The sequence below is a fragment of the Erinaceus europaeus genome, chromosome 3 (genome assembly GCF_950295315.1).
Source record: "Erinaceus europaeus chromosome 3, mEriEur2.1, whole genome shotgun sequence".
NCBI classification, from domain to species: Eukaryota; Metazoa; Chordata; class Mammalia; order Eulipotyphla; family Erinaceidae; genus Erinaceus; species Erinaceus europaeus.
Genome location: NC_080164.1, coordinates 41,023,363 through 41,045,438, shown reverse-complemented (window position 1 = coordinate 41,045,438; position 22,076 = coordinate 41,023,363). Strand labels below are relative to the sequence as shown.

The following is a 22,076-nucleotide window of genomic DNA, read 5'->3' as shown; positions in this document are numbered from 1 at the left end:
CTGACAACTCATATAACTGACTGGAGATGTGGCACCTGTTTTATAAAGACTAAAGAAGCATTTCCTCTGTAACTGTGCAGAGGTTGATGTTAGTTCATTTTTCTGGGAAGTAGACAGCAAGGAGTAGCCTGGTAAGAAGTTCATGTATGTATTTATGATCATCTAAACTCAAAAGACCTAGAAAAATCTGCTTATTCAACTTTTTGGCCCTGTTAACTTAACAGAACAGAGAGCTTACCAAGGTGTTCAGCTTTCTTCTAACTAGGTCTGTGCAGGAAAGATATTACTGGGATAAATGGTATCAAAATTTGCTAAAATCCCTACAAAGTTATACAGAAAACTCAAATTTGTTGGCACCAAATCAAATTTATATTCCAGCTGTATGAACTAACCCTGATACTATTTACTCCTGGCATAGATTACGGCTTAAATTCCAGTTAAAATTTTATTTATGAGTTTATGTTATTTGAACATCTGCCATCTGAGTAAAATGATAAATTAAATTATGACTAAATTTTAATGATGTCAAATCCACCAAAAATAAAAAGTCAGTAGAAAAGCAGACATTTGTACATGACATAAGCAGTTCACTTTTAGATGTGCTGACATTAAAATAGTGAAAAATGTTCTTCATGTGAAGTTGAGATATTTCTCTTCATTGACAATGAAGAGTGAACTATTTCACCAGTCCTAAAGTTTATCACTCTAAATCCATGATTTTACTCTGGCAATCCTCCTGTTGTGGTAGTACTCTAACTCTCTCTATATTAAAAAATACAGAGGCAAGATCTGCCTGGTTGGGAAAATCAGCTCAATGTTACTAGACTTTTTTTTTTCCACTGTTGCCAGGGTTATTGCTTGGACTAAGTGCCAGCACTACAAATCCACAGCTCCCACTGGCCATTTTTTTTCTATTTTTTAAAAAAATTATTTATTTATTCCCTTTTGTTGTCCTTGTTGTTTCATTGTTGTAGTTATCATTGTTGTCGTCATTGTTAGATAGGACAGAGAGAAATGAAGAGAGGAGGGGAAGACAGAGAGGGGGAGAGATAGATAGACACCTGTAACCTGCTTCACTGCCTGTGAAGCGACTCCCCTGCAGGTGGGGAGCTGGGAGCTCAAACCAGATCCTTTCGCGCTGGTCCTTGCGCTTTGCTCCATATGCACTACCCACTGCGCTACTGCCCGACTCCTTCTTTCTAATTTTTATTAAGTAGGATGAAGTGAAGACAAGGAGATAGGGGAAGAGAATGACAGACATCTGCTGTGGGCCTATTGTGGGTAGGGAGTGGGGGCTCTAACCTGGGTCCCTGCGCTTGGTAGTATGTGTGCTTAACAGGGTATGCCAACACCTGGCCCATTGTAACTAGATTTCCTCTGACCTTCTAGTCTGTGTGTTACCATTTGATGATATACTGAGACAACTTTTCCTCTATACTTTCATTTTATAAAGAGCTGCTATTGGAGGACTTTAGATGTATTGCTTGCAGATGGAGCTGGTTGCATAACAAGTGAAATATCAAAGGAAAACCATTGACTCTGTAGCCAAGTTTGCTTTCTAATAAGGCCAGAGGAGAACAACACTGTGTCTCTGTATCTTTCCATTTCCTGTTCCAGAAGAGTCAAAGTGAACATGACTAAAGGCTAACGTTAGCAATGGTGAAAGAGAAGGAAAGGCTTGAAGAGAGAATAAACACTTCTACATACCTTCGATGAGAAGCGTAATTGCCGGTAATGTGCCCAGAGCCATCACAGCCAGGGGTGGGGCATCTATAATTAAAAATGCAAATTGGGTGATTTACTTGAAAGGAATAAAATCCCCTGAACAATTAAATTTCTTGTTTATCCAAAAAGCTAATGATCTTTAATGCATAACCTTTCCACTTAAAGGAGGAGAAAATGAGCTGGAAGTTTGCTGGTTCATTAAACACCACTAGACACAAACCTTTGACCACCTTCTTTCTAAGCCCAATGTCACTTTCAAGGAGGGTCATGAGATTGAGTAACTGTTTAGGATTCAACAGTCTAGTATTCGGTAGTCACCAGATTTTTTTTTATTGGGATCTTTGGTCATTGGGCTATTTACTCAAGAGTCTATTCTCTTTAGATATTCTACCTTTCCTTCCCTTATTATTCATTCAAGGTTAATCAAGCCTCGTTACAGCTGGCTTAGTTATTATACCAATCCCTGTCTGAGGTAAGATTTATATTTGAAAAGACATGATACTCTAAGAGGCTGTATTCAAAACACCTGTGCTTTAAGGGGGTAGCCTTAACCCTTCACATTACTGGTTAACTGGTTAACCTATTTCTACTGTGGATAACACTACCTCATTGTGGGAACAAAGATCAACAATCTCAGACTCTTTTTGAGCACTTAGGCAGGTAGGTTCTTAGTTATTTAAAATCTTTGTTACTTCCAGTTAACTTGGGTAGAACACACAGCTCTACTGACTAACCATGCCAAATGGGCTAAGAAACTCAGGTTAATTGATATGCCCTATGCTGCCTCTGTTTAAACCTTTTTGGGCAACTTCATCCAGTTTCTAACAACCACATTGCCACTGCTGCAATAGGAGATGATGCTTTCACAAAGTGTTTTCTAACCACTGTCCTTCATACCACTCCTTAAACGGGTCTTTTCAAGAGTGGCCAACTCCCACTTTAGACATTTTCCATTTTAAATATTTCAATTGCATTTAGACCTATCAAAAATAAAACAAAATTAAAAAACAAAAATTAAGAAAACATATCTTTCCATTAAGTTTGTAACTCTCCAAAAATTTCAGGTGTCTAGAGACTTAGGAAACAATAATCCCACTAGTCATATGCTATGCCCTGGGCCCCTACTTAGTGCGAACTTGGATTCCTTGCAAGGTCAAATATCAGAAGTTTTAAATACTTAATAAGTGTATATTCATAATAAGTGTATATGTATATTCTGAATGACTGCATTTTTCTTTCCACTTAGAAAGTCACCCTGGGTATTGGATATTGAGACCAGGTCAGCAACTGACTGGCTTACAGATGGATTTCCTCAAGATTGGATGAGAGTGTGGGAGTAGGATGGAGATAATAGAATTCAACTCTTCCCCAGGGTGAGATGAATAACATCTTGTTGCTTGGGTGTGCAAACAAATTTTAATATTTAAAAATTATAGAATTCTCTGTTCTTATGAAGTGAGCTATGATTTTTAGATACTAGGGTATGAAAATTATTATTTGTCATATCACATTAAAGGTTAAAGTTTAATATATAACTGTTGGGGGGAGAATAAAAAATAATTGAGTGAAAAGACAGAGAAATCAATCAATAGAACTCAACTCTTTCCCAGGGTGTGAATGTCATCTTGTCGCTTGAGTGTGCAAACAAATTTTAATATTTAAAAATTACAGAGTTCTCTAGTCTTATGAAGTGAACTATGATTTTAGATACTAGGGTATGAAAATTATTATTTCTTATATCACATTATAGGTTAAAGCTTAATATATAACTATTGGGTGCAGAGTAAAAAATAATTGAGTGAAAAGACAGAGAAATCAATCATTGGTGTGCACAGATAAAATCAGAATTTCCAAAACAGAAGCTTAAGGCCGAAAAAAAGAATGGCGTTTAAAGTGGTATCTTCATAAGAACAGCACCACCAAATCTGATGCTAACCTTAATTTTGTAGCTTTAAATTCTGTTTGTAAGACCAATCTGCCAATTGGGATGAAATTATTTTTTAAAATAACTTAAATGATTGAACTTAGCAAGTTGACTTTCCTAATGATATCTTAGGTAGCTAGACACCTCCCAGACCGTCTCGCCAGCCCCAGAAAGCTCATATATGGAAGACAATCGGAAAGCAACAAAAATCGTTCTATGGAAAGAAGCTAGTCTTGTGTAAGCTTTTGTTCAGAAAAATGCATCAAGAAACAGAATGTTTCCTACCAGAAAATAATATATCCTTGCCTTATTTCCTGCTAAAAGATTGCATTAAATTCTCCCCAATCTAAGCACTTAGTGCAAATTTATTTAAAGCTTATTCATTTTAACATGAGAAAGAAAATTTATATGTATTTTTTTTTTGGTAAGGATAGCATATTCTATTCAAATTTAAAATGAGGCTTCACAACCAAAATAATACAAATGAAAAATGTTACTAATTATTTTAAAAGAGATTTTCATAGTAGATGTCATGTGTTTAAACCATTTACAGATGCATTATCTGATGAAAAAGGAGGTGTCAAAAATGTTCTTTTTCACCATGAAAACAAACAAAATACTGCCCTGGCTCATTTTCAGAGCAATCACTAATGTTGGCAAAAGAAAAAAAAAAAGTCCAGAAAGAGGACTTTCTTAAAAGGGTTTCTTTCTTACTCTTTTCTTTTTTAAAAGGGTTTCATGTTAGACAGATGGGGTTGAATCTCAGGTCTGCTGCTTGCTGGCTCCCTTAACATGGGGAAATCATTAAAGTTGCTAACATTCATGTTCCTTGTGCGGGACTAAATTCACACCTTATGGATAGGGGGAGGAGGGGCAGAAAACAGGATGAAGATTCACAGGGGACGCTCTGTACAGTTATTATTATTACTATTATAACTATTATTATGTTAGTGGGTGGCGGGAAGAGAGAGAAGATGCTCTGCTTGCTTCCTGTCTTTCCTTTACTTGGTAGAGCTGAGTGAAATCTGGGACAGTTTCTCAAGGGTCAGGAGACATGCATACATGCTTCAGGTTATCAACTGCATTCATTAGTTCCCCTCTGAAATGACTAGTTTTGGGCTATTTGGCTTGTTCATCTTTAGGTGGTGCTCTGGACCACAAAAGCCAGCTCACAGGAACTTCTCAACTATTCTTCCTTCTAGCAGCTTGAGGTATTCATGTTAGTTATGTTCCAGACTTTATGGTCTTTTTAAACTCTGAGATTTACATACAGATTTCCTAGCTTTAAGAAATGTAAACATTCAAAAGTATTATTTCCCCAAGTCATTGAATGAGATAGTGATTATTCACCTAACAAAAGGACTCTCTGCTTTTCAGATGGAGCAGCTCCAGGACCCTGGATAATGGGCGATATAAAACCGATTCAGAAAAATTCGATTTGCATCTACCCATCTAAGAGCACATCTTTTCCATGAAGGGAGGCCCGTGTGGGATAATAAAAATTCCCTGTGGATAAAATCAGACCACAACATGTGCTGCACAGCTTGGGTAGAGGGATTGACTGGGTTTCCATGGAAACTGCCTGTGAGGGAGACCCAGGTTGTCAGCTCGGAAGTGCCATATGAAGAACATGGGACATAGTGGCATCTTGGCTTCCCAAAGGCCACAGTGGACAATAAAGCCAAGTCTATTTGAAGTTCTTATGGTTGGGGAACATAAAGTCTGAGCTAAATAAACACTTGTATTATAGTTTTTTTTTTGTTTTCAATTCTGTTCCGAAGGGGTTATTGACAATAATAACAATAATCTTAAATTAAAAAATAAGGGGAGTCGGGCTGTAGCACAGCAGGATAAGCGCAGGTGGCGCAAAGCACAAGGACCTGCGTAAGGATCCTGGTTCGAGTCCCCAGCTCCCCACCTGCAGGGGAGTCGCTTCACAAGAGGTGAAGCAGGTCTGCAGGTGTCTATCTTTCTCTCCCCCTCTCTGTCTTCCCCACCTCTCTCCATTTCTCTCTGTTCTATCCAACAACTACTACAACAATAAAACAACAAGGGCAACAAAAGGGAATAAATAAATAAAATAAATATTTTTAAAAAAAAAATAAAAAATAAAACTCTAAGAAAGCAAGTGATGAATAATCTTAGAATCTTTGACACCTCATTGATATATGCTAGGAAAAAAATATTTGTGAGTCCCCTACCTTATCTGTAATCTTTGCATTTGCCTTGGGTAATGGTTATGGGTAATAAATATTATTATCTGGCTAGAAAAAATTGGGGACCAGATGGAAGTGCACCTAGTTTAATGCATGTTACCATTTCCAAGCACCCAGGTTCAAGCCCCAGGTCTCCCTCTGCAGAGGGAAGCTTCATTAGGGGATAAAGCAGTGTTGCCAGTGTCTTTTTCTCTCCCTCTGTCTCCCTTTCCCTCTGTCCTATCAAGTGAATAAATAAAATTCAAAATAAAAGAAAAACTGGTTCTGTGTAGACATTTAATAGTGGTAATGGGAAAGCTAATAAATGATTTTAACCAGAACATATTTAAATATTTTAAAATTTTTGTAGAAAGCAGTCAAAATTTAAAACAATCAATAAAATAAAATAAAAAATAAAAAAAGAAAGGAAGGAAGAAAATGAAATCAGGATTATTTACAAACATGCATTTTTATTTTCCTTCTCAAGTAGGAAAAGTTAAGTTTCTGTTACTTTTGCAAATGGAAGACATCAAAGAACTGTTTGAACTTGAGCCTCCCCAGACTCCCTCAGTGCTCACAGCTTTCTCTTTGTGATTTCTCACCAAAAGAAATGTTCTGTTTGGACTCATATAGGAACCCTTACTGATCACACTTACATGTAAGTCACAAGGTAGATTTCTCCCATAACATCAAAAAAGACCTTGAGACCTATGCTTTGAGATACATAATCACAAAATTCATTTAACTTTTTACTGACACACACCACAGAGATATGTGGACATGTACCCTCTGCCTCTGGCTTTTCAAGTTTGGTTTGTCCTTCAGCAAGACACAGTGGCTGTTTCTGCCTTGTTTCACTCACTAAGCCACCACCCAGAAACAGGGTAGCAGAAGTGGAAATAATTAAGACTATTGAGTGGAATTTTTTTGTTCTCTAAATTTATTTTTCACTCTTTCTTATATTTGATAGGACAGAGAGAAGTTGGTAGGGGACAGGAGATAGAGTGGGAGAGAGACACCTGCTTCCCTGCTTCTGAAATTGCCCCCTGCAAATGGGGATCCAGGTTTTGAAACCAGGTCCTTGTGCATGAAAACCAGTGTGTTCAGTTGGGTGTGCTACCTCCCCAGACCCACTGAGTGGGTAGTTTTATCTTTTATTTATAAAACACCTTCTCAAGTGCATCTCCCAATTCTATGGCCCCCCACTCTTTTCTCCTAAACATAAATATGAGGATTTAATAAATAGCCATCTTAGGTAAAATATTTAAAACATGACATGTGTCTGCGTGGTAGGAATCCCCCCCCAGTTACAGGAATATACACATTTTGTTTTATGTTATTGCTGAAAGAGGGAACCTATTAATAAAAAATTCCATTGAAAAGACTCATACCCTCACATCTTGATAGTCAATTATTTATTTCAAAATATCAGTTATACACACATTTTGAAACTACTGCCAGCATATCTGAAATGTATATTTGAAATTGTCCATGTAACTCCCTAAATCTAGTTAAACAAATGCTACATGTTTGACTTTCAAATATGCCTTGATTTTTAGCTTAGTAGCTAAAATGTTCAGAAAAAAAGCCCATTGAATATATAGAATAATATAAAGTATCGGAACTACTAATGTATACTTAAAGAATTCCATGGAGAGGTTCTTTAATAATGTTTTGCTTGTTTGTTTCATGGCACACTAGCAAGATAACTTAAGAAGTAACATACAAAATATGAAAATATATAATTTTTCATAAGTCCTAAATTTTGAAAGAAATTATGAACATGTAAGATTAAGCATTTTGAGAACTAGAATGATTCAGGGAACATATATAAAAATCTTTAACCCATTTCTATAGAATACTATATAATTAAACAACTTAATTTCTTTTCGTCTAAAGAGATATGGTTCAAAATAAATTTATTTTGATTTTTTTGTCATATAAATGGAAATATAGTCATAGGAGTACACAATAAAGGTATTTTTGAAAAAATGATATATGCTGATTCTTATGCTGTACTTGTGAAATTTTTCTCTCTCAAAAGAGAGAAAAGTCTCTTACAAGGAATATATCTTCTTCTTGCCCAGTTCCTAAAATATATTACTTGAAGTGCAAGGAATGACCGAATGCTTCATCTTAATTTTCAAAGTCTAAGATGTTTAATAATGTTATCATTGTTTGAAATGCAATATTAAATTTTCAAAAATGCTTATCTGTGCATTCCCTTCTCTCCAAGTACCATTCTCACCCCGGCTCTCAACTGGAAGTAGCTCTGGGGACATCTGGGGACTTGCCTTCTCCTCCCTTTGTCCCCAAGACACCTTTACAGTCCCTTTTCTCTCTGATCCTTGAGAGTCAGATGAGGGGCTTCTGCCTGTAATGTTTAGGATATTCCAGGATTATTAACATATTTCAAAGTACAAGGCAGTTCTGTTGTAATTGGTAGAATCTGGGTAAAAGATTGACTTTATGGTGCATGTGATGGACAAAGCACATGCTTTTCTTTAAGCTCCAAGCATTTTTCTTTCGAAATTAGACTCGAAAACAAATAAATGACAGGAGTCAAAAAGTGTCTTTAACATGAATTTAAACAACATTTTTTTTGATGCTTCTGATAACATTTGGGACTAGGTTAGGCCTCAGGTCATTAAACAGGTGGAAAAATCAATCTGCAGACAAATCTCAAAGTTCTGGCAATGAGGAGCCTTGGGACAAAATGTCCAATGAATTGAGTGTTTAGGGGAGCAAGCATGTGAACTGGGCATTGATTTTGTGGGTACAGAACTTTACCAGTTCTATTTGGCTCACTATCTAAATCACTGTATGCTACTAGTCCTGATCAGCAGGTGCATAGTTATTGGTTTAAATTTGACTTAGTGGCTCACACACCTGTTAGCAGAGTTAGGTCACCCCTGACACACACATGTGAACCCCTCCTGTCCTTCCCCTTGACTCTGGGCCCAGGAGGTTCTCAGATGCATGTGTACAATATTTGGCTATTACTGCTAGATGACAAGGGAACCAGGTTTACATACATTGGAGACCAGGTCTGGCCTGTCCTGGGTCCCTTTCCACATGACCCTGGGGTGGCAGCCTTGGCCATTTGGGGAGTACCTGGGGGCTGTGACAGCAGCTCTGTTCATGCTGCATGCAGTTATTTTGTTTTGTTTTTCTTACGTTCATTCATGCAGCCTACACGCTTGAACCTGTGAGTCATCTGTATTAATCATGCTACCTCATGGTGTGGGGGTGGGAACCTGACTGGGGCCCCTGGTCGCCACACTGAACTGTTGTCGCTGGGGGCGTCCCAGGAATAGGCTCTTGTCCAGGGCGGCCGAACGTACCTAGCACATCCTGATGTCCCACTCATTTAACGGGGTGTGTCCGTGGGAACCTGCTGCCGGAGCACATGCACGTCCAGCAGCAGAGGAGCGGCTAAACAAAGGCTGGGGAGCGGAGTCAGTATTGGAATTGGACTCGAGGACCCATGCAAAAAAAAAAAAATACAAAAGGTGACTGGTGCAGCTGACTCAAGGCAACAGAAACCCCCCATCTAACCTCTTGCCCTGACACATGAATGGGCACATTCAGGGGCCTGTCTGCATTCAATCACAGCTCTCCCAGTGCAGGGGGCCTTTGTTGGACATGCAAAGACATCACACAGGGAACTGGGGCCAGAGCCAGGGCCGGGGTGGGTGGAAAGGTACTCACCTTTAGTTGATCAAACTGACCTCTTAGGCATTTAAAATCATTTATATGTAATATAAACAGAGCTTTGAGGACTAGTATGCATGTGGCTGAAAGGGATTTCTTTCTGGCCATCAGAACAGGATTGGGATATGCACTCTTACTGTTTCACAAACATTCCTCACCTCTAAGAAAGCATGTATGACCATATTCAATTGGCCTGTAATGGTAAATTGGCAAAGCGCCGACTGATGTTAAAGCTTATTGACTAGAAAGGGACATAGAGTGGGGAGGAGATCCTTTGCAGTGGTTGCTCCCTGGTTTGACAAGGTCAATTGTTTCAGCACCAAGAGCCAATTGGATCACTTTTGAGACAGAGACAGATGGTCTATCACAGCCACCAGGACTATTTCTGCAGCTATGTTACCACTCCTCACAGGTATGCATGCACAAACCCAGGCTACACAGTCTGAAGCACACAAGGCAAAGTGAGGGGGTAGCTAGACGATCAATACAGCTCAGACTTGGAAGAGCTAAGTCTGAGGACACTGAGGCCCAGAGTCATTGCATTGGTTCAGACACAGACTTCAGTGTGAGCATGCAGTGGGGGCCATGGGGCTGGCGAGAAGTCGTGCAGGTTCAGCAAGAGTGCAAGACTCCTGTCCACACAGTTGAAAACTATCTTTAAGTTAAATGAAGAAGGAGGTGCATATAATTTAAAAGCAGCTCAATTTTCAAAAGTTACTAGACTTCAGTGAGCATTAGGACAGTAGAAAGAAAAGGTTCCAGGATGGAGGGGTCACAAATTTTTCCTTCTTATCTGCAAATTTCCCCTTATTTTTCAATGTTATTACTTTTCATGTTTTGTTTCTCTTATTTATTTTCCCTGTGTTTGTCAGATTTGTGAATCTTATTTTTTGAAGCCCCTTTCTTATAAAAATTCTGAGAAAATACTTCTTCCAAGACAAATTAAAAGATTTCATGGTTCATAAGCTATCTGCAGAGTCCTAGAATTCTCTATAATTTCTCCTACTTTGAGTCATTTTTATTCCCTTATTTACTAAATTCTACTGCTTTCCCTAGTCTCTTATATATGATAGTCTAGTTTCAGTCCTTTTCCAGTCTACATTTTCTTCTTTCTCTCTCTCATTTAAAAAACAATGGAGCTCTGACATGTTCTTCCCTCCTATGGAATCTGCCTTTCCTCCACTTAACTTTTTTTTTCTTGGGCCAAATTTTAAAGTGGCTTATACAGAATCTTTGCTTTACAAAAGCAGTTAGGAATAGATTAATCAAATGTCCTAATTTCATAGGTAAGGAAACATCCAACTAGGTGAAACATATTGTTGCAGGTCACACAAGGAACAACTGAAATGTGATCAGGTTAAAAGAGCTGTGCTTGGCACTTATCCTTAACTAGACTCTTATAATTATCAAATAATTCCTACTCTAGGGCTATGCTATGTGACCTATCCCTCCTGTCAGGCACAGGCTCATTTGTTTTGAAAGCACAAGTCCATTTATTCCTGTGTTTGTGGTTTTAATTTATTGATCTACATGGACTTGTCCAATAGGGGAGAGTCTTACCAAACGGTAAAGAGTGAAGGAGGTAATAGGAAAGTGAAATAAAATTTGATTTTTATTTCAGTGTCAAGGATTCGGTCATGGAGATTTCTTAAATTTACTGGTGGATACATTTTACTTGTTGCTGAGAAGGTCAACAAGAGAACAACACAGCCTGACAACCATCATTGCTGGTTGCAGGGATGTGTTCACTCATGTACAGGTTCTGGAATTAGAAAGGCATATTCCACTTAGAAAAATATTAGAGTCAACTGAGTGCCCAAGGAGAGTCAGGAAGGAAAGCTTAGCATTACAACGTGAAAGGGAGGGAGGAAGGGAATGAGTGAGGAAAGGCTACGCACAGGCTGCTCTAGGCACCTGATAAGCCACCCGGGATGAAGCTCACAAGTGTTGGGTGGTCCTGGATCATGTCTCGAGGTTGTGACAGTCATGTGGTCTCCTGGCCACAGCCACATGTGTCCTGGTGTTGGGGATCCAATAAGATGGAGCTTGTCCTTAGTCCTCAAATCTTTTTCCAGCCACTTGGGAAGAAAGCCCATGCTAGTTTTCTTGAATGGCTTCATAAACACAAATGTTGATGAGAGCCTTAATGAAGAGTACAAACTCTGCATGATGGGGTGTGAATGTGTGACTTTCCAGCTCTGTTTTTGATGAGGGAACCATAATGACTCCACTTTCCTGTGGTCATTGAGACACGAGCTAAGGATGCACGCTCAGTCCACCTGGGCATCTGATAGAGAAACTTAAGACTCCTTCCCATGTGAACTTTTGTAAATGACAGGTTAGGGGGAACTGAAAGATGAAGAAAGCTATGCTTTCGAAAAACAAAGCAAACCCAGGTTGTGCTAGTTGAAAAAGGATAAGAATGACTTCAGTAAGAGATGACTGTCCAACATCTTGACTCTCCTTTGACAAGCTTTTGCTCATGTACTGGATTTAGGACTCCAGCAATATAATCAGTATCTACATTTGGAATTTTTCAGTTTTGCACACTGGCTTGCAGGATATGAAAGTAGTGTGTTCTAATTAGAATCCAAGGATGACCAGAGAGCAGAGAACTTCAACCATGTCATTTGAGGAACAGAAAGTAAAGTATTGGAGAGCTTTAACACAGAGAAGAGAAGACTCAGGGAAACAGCCACTTCCCTAAAGCATCTGTAAGACTTTTCAGAGGAAGAAGATCATTTGAAATAGGCACATGGGCCACGAGTTTGTTTGTTTGTTTGTTTGTTTGTTTTCATCTCTGGGGCTTCACTGCTCTAGGTTGACTTTTTTTCTCTTCTTTTTTCAAAAATTTTTAATTATAAAATGAAAATATTGACAAGACTATAGGCTTGTCAATAAGAGGGGTACATTTCCACACAATTCCCACAACTACAACTCTGTATCCAATCCTCTCCCTTGATAGCTTCCCTACTCTTTATCCCTCTGGGACTATGGGCCTAGGATCATTGTGGGGTACAGAAGGTGGAATGTTTGGCTTCTGTAATTGCTTCTCCACTGAACATGGGCATTGGCAGGTAGACCCATACTCTCACCCTGTCTCTCTCTTTCCTTAATGGGGCAGGGATCTAGGGAGGCAGGACACACGATGGGGTCATCTGCCCAGGGAAGTCAGGTTGGCATCATGGTATCATCTGGAACCTAGAGATTGAGAGGCAAAGGGCAAGGGAAAGAAACCACAACACCAAAGCTTTCTCTAATGAGATGGGGGCTGGGCTCAAATCTGTATTGCATTCTTGGCAAAAGAGTTACACTATTCAAGTGAGATATTTTGCCACCCCCCACCCGAAGACCACTTTACTTTCTTCTTGTTTCACTGAGAGAAGAAATCAGTGCTCTTGGGTGTTGTCAGTTCATAACATTGGAGGCATTCAAGAGCAAGGTGACAAGAACAGTGGAGCAGGTGCATGACAGTGTTCACCTAATAAAGCCTGAAGTCCTGAGTAACATCCATGGCTTGGGGTAGCTCAGCGTGAACAGCAATAGTACCCTCCTCTGGAAAATCATAATATCAACTCAGGACATTCCAGATAATTCTGTATCTATTTGGACAGAACACCCATAGGAGAGAGTATTAGGCTATGTATATCATAGTAATTAGGCACCCTGAACAGTGAATTTGAGGCTGCAGACTGAGCCAGATTGAGCCCCTCACACAATGTACTCTTATTTCTGTGAGCCAAAGTTTACCTTATATTGGAGTACTGTCTCTCAAATACACCCCATCATATTATTTCATACATACCCGACATACACACATTGCATACTTTGTAAGGTCATGTGAGTTGGAGTCTTCCCTTTCTGCACTGTGTCCAGTCTGGCATGGAGAAATGATCTTCATGGTATGTCTCCTATTTGTCTGAACACAGGGTTCGGAAGGCCTGGCTGAGCTAGATGGTGCCGACCCTGGCACTGTGCTGCACCCCCAGGTTGCCATGACTGAAACAAATGCAGAGGTTTGTGGGTTTTTTCCTGGTGACTGGGGCCTCTGAGGTCACTTGGGGAGTACTTTACAGTTTTCTGACTAGCAGTCTAGAGCAGAGACGCACCAGACAAGGTGTTGACACTCCTTCATGGGTGCATGGTATGAGTGTGGCTCCCACTCATTCTCATCAGATCTCAACAGCTGGGCTACTGGTTTCTGTGCCAGGCAGTCAGACTTTCCTCTACCCAAGCTCTATCTTCAGTCTTTTATCTAGCCTGAGTCAGCATACTGACATGACTTACAAGCTCCTCACAGGGAAGGGTCCCAAAAGCCACTTTCTGAGGGAGGCAGAGTTGAGGACATTTCCACGAGGCATCAGTGAATAACTGACTACAGTTATGCTGAAAGGATGCCTGCTTGGCAAGCAGGCAGAGGCTGGAGGTCACAAGTTCCAAGAAGAACATAGGTATACTGTGCTCAGGAGGTGAGTTAGTACCCATTCTCATCTCTTGGAGCAGAGAGCTGGACACAGTAAAGGACTTGAGGCTGGAATCAAAATACCACTTTCTCAGCAGGCAACTCAGAATGTGTTTCTTCCACTAATCTCTAAACTAAGGTGAATAATGCCTACCTGCACTCCTAGGATCCTTATTAAGAGTAGAAAAGTTAAAGCAAGGCAGCTCCAACTCTTTTACTTTTTTATTTAATTATTAATTAATTTGCCACCAGAGTTTTATCTCTAGGGCTTGGTGCCATCATTATGAATCTATACCTCCCAGTGGCCATTTATTTTCCTTTTTCCTTTTTTTTCCCCCTTTCTGCTATTTTTTTTTTCTTTGCCTCCAGGGTTATTGCTAGGGCTCAGTGCCTGCACTGTGAATCCACTTCTCCTGGAGGCTATTTTTTTTTTCCTTTTGATGCCCTTGTTTATCCTTGCTGTTATTATTATTGTTATTGCCGTCATTGCTGTTTAATAGGACAGAGAGAAATTAAGAGAGGAGTGGAAGACAGAGACAGGGAGAGAAAGATAGACACTTGAAGACCTGGTTAAGCACCCATGAAGCGACCCCCCTACAGGAGGGGAGCCTGGGGCTTGAACCTGGACCCTTGTGCTGATCCTTGCGCTTTGCATCACGGCCACTGCCAGGTGCCCTGTTGTCCTCTTATTGTTATTGTTATTGTTGTTGTTGTTGTTGGATAGGACAGAGAGTCATCAAGAGAGGAGGCGAAGACAGAGGGGGGACAGAAAGAAAGACACTCACAGACCTGCTTCACTGCTTGTGAAGCAAGCCCCCCTGCAGGTAGGGAGCCTGGGGCTTGAACTGGGATCCTTACGCAGGTCCTTGTGCTTCATGCCATGTGCACTTAAACCACTGTGCTACCACCTGGCCCCCTTCCTCTTTCTATATAAGGGCAATTACTCTTCTTGGATTGATCAGTACTGCACTGGGTAGAGAGTACACATTACAGTGCACAAGGACCTGATTTCAAGCCCCTGGTCCCCACCTGGAGGGGAAAAGATTCACAAGTGATGAAGTGGTGCTGCAGGTGATTCTGTTAATCTCTCCCTCTCTGTCTTCCCCCACCCTTCTCAATTACTTTCTATCCTATCAAATCAAAAAAATAAATTTTTAAAAAGGACAATTATTTCTATTGAACCGTATTACTGAAGGCCCTCAGTGGCCTAACTAATAGCACAGTGAGAGCCAGTCATCCCAGCAGGTTTAGAGCGTGGTAAATGACAATCATACTGTCTCTTAGTATTCACAAGCTAGATTCAGCTGCTATCCTCCCACCCTACAGATGAAACAGAGATGCTCAGTAAGGTGCCCATATGAGGAGTGGTGAGGGTAGGGGGATCCCAGCTGTCAACTTAAGATTCATTTGATTTAAGCACTTAACCAGCAGACTGCAGCCTAGAGGCTTAAGGGAGCAACTTCAGAAAGTGCAGATTTTGGGAAGAAGGCAAGAAGGGGCCTCTTGGGGCACCCAACAGGGAAATGGATGGAGAACTCCAGAAGGAATTGGAGCAAGCTGAGATGTGAGGCTCTAGAAGGGGGTGAGCCCTGTTCATTTCTCAATCAAAAGATACTTAAAGAAGGGAAAGTGAGAATTAGTACAATGAGGTGTTATGAAAGGGTGAGGAAACATTCATCTGGCTGCTGCTTCTGCTAACTGAACAGGTCCTAGTGGCAGCTGATGCAAAGGTGTCTATGTGGGTGTGCGAGTGTGTGTGTGTGGGGGGGAAGTGGGGGTATACCAAGAGAGAAAGAAGAGAAGGTGTGAGAGTAGATCCTTTTACCCAGACCTCAGGCACACTGATGAGCAAGTGCTGTCACTGGTCACAGATAGGCAGGGGTGTTCTTCAGCTCCTGGAGACACCGGGGACATACTTATTCATTCTATGCACTTTCCCTAGACCCCTCCTCCTGGGCTCACACAGATCCCAGTGCCTGAAATGAATATCCCTTTGTTCCCTCCTACCTATTACAAGGCCTGTCACTGGAGGTTTGGCTGGAACGTGCCAGGCTTTCCTGAACCACTAATCACCATGTTGCGACGTATGTCATTGCCCTCAAGGAATTACAATCTATCCCAAAATGGGGGTGGTGGCTGTCAGCAGGAAGATTCATGGGAGGCCAAAGTCAGTGAAGGGCAAATGCCAAAGGAACAGCCCTGACAGCCAGGTGTGTGTGTGTGTTCTGTGATTTGGTTGCATTCTCTCTGCAATGCTGTTTGCTCCCAGGATGGTGCCTGGATTCCTGAGCTGCAGTACAGATGGTAGGATGGAGAGATGCTTATTTGTATGTGGAGATCTAGGTTATTGTTGACAGGGCGCTGCTACATATTCATCATTCTTCATTAAAAAAGATTCCAGAACAAACTAACTCATGTTAAAGAATCATGTTAAAAATGTTAAGTGAAATAAGTCAGAAACAGAAGGATGAATATGAGATGATCTCACTCACAGGCAGAAGTTGAAAAACAAGATCAGAAGAGAAAACACAAGTAGAACCTGAACTGGTGTTGGTGTATTGCACCAAAGTAGAAGACTCTGGAGTGGGTGGGGAGGGGGGAGAGTACAGGTCCTGGAAAAGGATGACAGAGGACCTAGTGGGGGGTTTTACTATTATATGGAAAACTGAGAAATGTTTTGCATGTACAAACTATTGTATTCGTTGTCTATTGTAAAACATTAATTCCCCCAATAAAGGAAGAAAAAAGAAAAAAATGAATTTTGTGATGCAAGCCATAAATGAAGAAAATGAAATCATTTACCAGTAGAAGGAAGAAAAGGAAAACAAGAAAGAATAAGTGAAACCTTTTAAATTAGGAAACCTTTTAAAAAATAAAAAAAAGACTTGCAGTAATTTTTAATTTTTATGTCTCATCAGCAATTGCATGGAAAGATCTCTGGGGATCCCACCCTAAGGCCCAGAAGGCAGGGCGGGTGCCACTAACCTATGAGGAGGCATCTTCAGGGATTTTGGGGTGGGGAGGCTTTTTTTTCTACCCCTTGTAGCACAGCAGGTTGCAGGCAAGGGAAGGGCACACCAGAGGGAGGGCATTGCCATGGCAACTTTCTGCCTAAGCAGGCCCTGTGGTAGCTGAGTTGTTCTGTGCAGGGGAGTCTGTCAAACTGGTCTGAGAAGAAGGGAGCCTGAGGCCTGCCCAGGGGGGAGGGTTGGGCAAGACCCAGGAAGACAGGGAAGCCTGTCAGCAGACATACATAGACTTGACCTGTCTTTCACAGGGATGACAATGCATCCAGAGTCTGAAATCACTGGGACATACACAATAGTTTTTGGAGCATCTGCCCTCAGAGTCTGAGACTGCCCTGTAGTCAGCACCCAGAAAAGTCTGAATCACAACAAGTGAAAGCTAGGGGTATTTCCATGTCCTGAAGCAGAACAGAAATATGTGCTGCCACACTGCTGCAAGCCTGCTACTCTACCTCTATCAGAGGCCAAGCATGAATCCTGGCAGTTTTGTTCTCTCTCTCTCTCTCTCTCTCTCTCTCTCTCTCTGTCTCTTTCTCCCCCCACCACAGTTATCACTGGGGCTTGGTGCCTGCACCATGAATCCATTGCACTATAAGTCCTTTTCTCTTGTCCTCCTCCCCTCTTCTCTTTCTCCTCTTCCCTCCCCTCCTTTGCCCTCTTTCCCCCTTCCTTTTCTATCCCTTCCCTTCCCTTCTTTTCCCTTCCCTTCCTTTCCCTCCCCCTCCCTTCCCCTCCCCTCCCCTCCCCTCCCCTTGTCTTTCTTTCCTTCTTCCTTCCTTTCTTCCTCTCTTCCTTCCTTCGTTTCATTCTCTCTCTCTCTCTCTTTTTTGCCTTCAGGGTTATTGTTGGGGCTCAGTGCCTCCACTATGAATCAACTGCTCCTGGAGGCTATTTTTTCCCATTTTGTTGCCTTTGTTGTTGCCCTTATTGTTATTGTTGCCACTGATGTTGTTGTTGAATAGGACAGAGAGAAATCGAGACAGGAGGGGAAGACAGAGAGGGGAAAGAAAGATAGACACCTGCAGACCTGCTTTACCACTTGTGAAGTAAACTTCCTGCAGGTGGGGAGCCAGGGGCCTCAAACTGGGATCCTTATGCTGGTCCCTGTACTACACAACATGTGCACTTAACATGCTGTGCTACTGCATGACCCCTTCTTTCTCTTTTTTCTTTCTCTACTTTCTTTCTCTTCTTTCTTTCTCTTCTTTCTTTCTTTCTTTCTCTCTCTCTCTCTTTCATTTTCTTTTTATTTCTTTCTTCCCCCCTTTTTTTATAGAGCAGAGAGAATTTCAAATGGGGAGGGGAAAACAGACACTGGCAGAACCACTTTATCATTTGTGAAACTTCCCCCCACTCCTGCCTGTGGGGACCAGGGACTTGAACCTATATCCTTGCACAGGGTAACATGTATGCCTGTATCATTCTTAAGACAGGGTTTAATAAAAAATTTAAATTAAAAAAAAAAAAAGACAGGGTTAGTTAAAGAGTGCTGGGCTGGAAGTCATGAGGCCCGGCAATGTAGGGGCTGCTTTCTCTCTAGCTGTATTATTTATAATATGTTCTGTGGTGCATGAATGTGTGATTGAGAGACATAACTACAGGCCTCTCATTCACAGGTTCAGAGAGAAAGAAACCTTTCATTGCTAAGGGACAAACCATCTGTGAACGGTGTGAGGGTAAGGAGGAGGGAGTGATAACTTGACATCTCTTGCATTTCTAGCCTGTATTTGAATGAATTCATCAAGAACAGGTCAGGAGTTAAATGTTCACTACTCCAAGTTAATTATACCTAAGACTTAGCAGGCAGCTCTTCTTTTGTCAGTTTAAGAGATAAAAAAGATTAAAGTAAAAAAAAAATTCACATAGCTAATAAGTAGCTCAGGCTAGCTAATTCAGGCTGCCCAGTTAGTAAGTGACCAACTAGGGTGTGAACTAAATTGCATGACTCTGGAGTCTGTGCTTGCTTCATTACATTGCAAGGATTTTTTTCACTTCTTTGAGCGGGACTTAATTGGTTTTTATATTTAAAGGACATTAAAACTAGACTTCATCCCTTGATTGTGAAAGTGGGCATTTGAAGGGCTGATGAGTTCTCTCTCTCTCTCTCTCTGTCTGTCTCTCTCTTTCTTCAGGGATAAGAAGTCAAACATGGAGGAAATAATTATTCTCCATACATTGTAAGATGTCAGTTTTCATAATGACTCTTAGAGATGTTGAATCCTAATAGTGACAATACTTTCACTGATATTATTTCCTGGTCTAAGAGGGAAGAAGGGAACATTTTGCCAGAAAAATTTGGTGACTTCCAGGAAGTCAGTTTAAGCTTGCTCTTTGTTATTTCTCCAGGCAGATAAGGTGTTTGGAGCACCAGTCTCTTTGACTTGTTCTTGTTGCTACTCTGCTTCTTTTCCACATGAAGGTATCTTCAGAGAGTAGCAGCTAAACTATTTCTCAAGGGGCTCCAAGTCCTCGAAAGAACCAGACATCACTCTGGTTCTTGTGCTACTGACGCTTCTCTGGTTCATGTGCTACTGGGGCTTGAACTCAGGACCTCACACTTGAGAGTCAAGTGCTTTATCCACTGTGCCACCTCCCGGAACACCCCAAGCCCATATTTTAGAAAAAGAAGGAAGGAGAGCTACTTCCTGATCCAGCTTTCTAGTCCTGTTTCCAAGTATGACACCATCTCCCCAGACAACAACTTGGGTTCACCTATTAGGTAGGCCTGCATATTAGATGTGAGGCTCAGGCAAAACAAGTAAAGTCATGGGCCCCTTGGAATATACCTAAAATAGAACTACCAGCTTTTTCCAAAATTGAGACCCCAATCTTCATCTGCAATATTCCGGCATTTAGGTTCATAATTAGCTAACAATTGGGTCCACTTTATATCTCAACTCTTTTTTAGCTGCCAGGTTCCAGATGCTACCATGATGCCAACCTGACTTCCTTGGGCAGACGACTCCCCCATGTGTCCTGAAACCCCACCTCCCCAGATCCCTGCCCCACTAGGGAAAGAGAGAGCCAAGCTGGGAGTATGGATCGAACTGTCAACACCCATGTTCAGCAGGGAAGCAATTACAGAAGCCAGACCTTCCACCTTCTGCACCCAATAATGATCCTGGGTTCACACTCCCAGAGGGATAAAGAATGGGGGGGGGGGGAAGAAAGAATAGGGAAGCTTTCAAGGGAGGGGATTGGATATGGAGTTCTGGTGGTGGGAAATGTGTAGAACTGTGTCCCTCTTATCCAATGGTCTTGCCAATATTTCCATTTTATAAATAAAAATAAAAAAATAGTTTGGGAGGTCAGGCAGTGGAGCACCCAGTTAAGCACACATAATACTAAGTGCAAGGACCAGAGAAAGGACCTGGGTTTGCGTTCCTGACTCCCCACCTGCAGGATGGGGGGATGCCTTAAAAGCAGTGAAGCAAGTCTTTAGGTGTCTCTCCCTCTCTATCTCACTCTCCCCTCTCAATTTCTCTCTGTCCTGTCTAATAAAAAATGGAAAAAATGCCTTCCAGGAGCTGTAGATTAGTAGTGCAGGCATTGAGCCCCAGCAATAACTCCGGAGGCATAAATAAATGAAAATTTATAGTTTTTTGTCTTGTTATACTATAATAAAGGTAATAATTGGTGCATATATGGAGAGAGTGAGCGGGCTTCTTCCTTTGAAGGGAGGCACCTGCACTGCCTCATGGTACAGTCAAGATGCAACTTAAATACTTGAGGGCAGGGAGTCACTCTGCTCTGAAGGAATTCTGAGTGGGGCATTTCATGTGATTTGTGTGCTTCTGAGTTTTCTATTTATCAAAGCCTTCTGCACATTAGAAATGGTAATCAATACCCTTTCCTCTTCTAGTTGCAGAAGATTAGGCTGGAATCTTGTCTCTGGGAAAAGGAGCTTTGAAATTTTAATTGAAGTGCAGTGTTCATTTTTAGAAGTCACAAGGCTCTCAGTGCAGCTTTTGCTCAGGAATGGTTTCCTTTCTGTGGAAACCTTTACCCTTGGGCCAATTACCTGCTTTTCTGATTGTCATTCTTTCTTCACTGGGTTTACTGCTTTATTCACCCAGCCCTCTGCTACAGTTGTTTATTAGTGAAAGAGACACATTAAATATTTGGAACACTTTGTAAAATATTTACCATAATTAATATTAGATAGAAACAGGTTGTTGAGTAGCAAGACAGTCTATGTGCTAATATCCTAGCCCCCACCCCCCTTTATTTTTCTGGATCCTGAAAACTGTTCAAGTTTCTCAAAGTGATTAATGAAAGCTCACTACGGAAGCATCATATTTTAATGAGTTGAAGAGCAAATGACACACGAGCAAACACAAAATACTTCACTATTCTTAGGTGATTTCCTTAAGCCCAAAGTCTGATCACTTAATGTGATATGGAAAGCTAGATCCCTTTCTAGGGACATGAATTTCACAAGCCCTAAGAGGGACAAAGGCCAGAGTAATTGGAGATTTCCTTCTAGATCTGGTTAATGAACTAAGTTGTTTTAGATTCTAGGAAGGTCACTCAGCATCTCTACTTTTAGTTTCCTGACTGGAGGACAAGAGCTATGGAGACCTTCCTTTGCAGGACTCTGGTCATGGTGAACGATGGATGCTCTACGTCATCAGCCTCACAGAGCAGGCCACTGAGCTTTTCTCATCCAACTTTCACAGAAGTCCTGTTGGATAGCAGCGGCTCTAGGGCCTTTGTTTTATAGAAGAAAACTGATATTCAAAAGTTTAATTGACTTGCTAAAAGTTATAGAATTAGAATATATATAGGATCTGAGTGAGACTCATTGACTCCAAGTCCTATTTCCCTCTTTTTCCATCAGACCAGATCTGATCATACCCTCTCTTTTGACCCTGGAGACAGCTGCCCTGACTTTGTCCTTTTTCGGCATCTCCAGGCCCTGGCCCAGAGCACAAGCTTAGAGAAGTACTTGAGGAGTGAATTGGCTGTGCAGGTGTAATGAAAGCAGCATTGAGAAAGAACCAAAGAGCCAGAAAATATAAATGCTGATG

The 22,076-nt window shown here is 41.1% G+C and overlaps 1 protein-coding gene across 7 annotated transcripts in view; it reads right to left on the bottom strand.

Annotated features, from left to right (window-relative positions):
• MYT1L (myelin transcription factor 1 like) overlaps nt 1-22,076 on the bottom strand; it is a 527,336-nt gene that overhangs the window by 45,436 nt on the left and 459,824 nt on the right. For all 7 annotated transcript variants that reach the window (XM_060187042.1, XM_060187047.1, XM_060187048.1 and 4 more), the window contains one exon: nt 1,708-1,770. In XM_060187042.1, the coding sequence (XP_060043025.1) occupies nt 1,708-1,770 (63 nt within the window). The remainder of the gene's footprint in view (nt 1-1,707; nt 1,771-22,076) is intronic.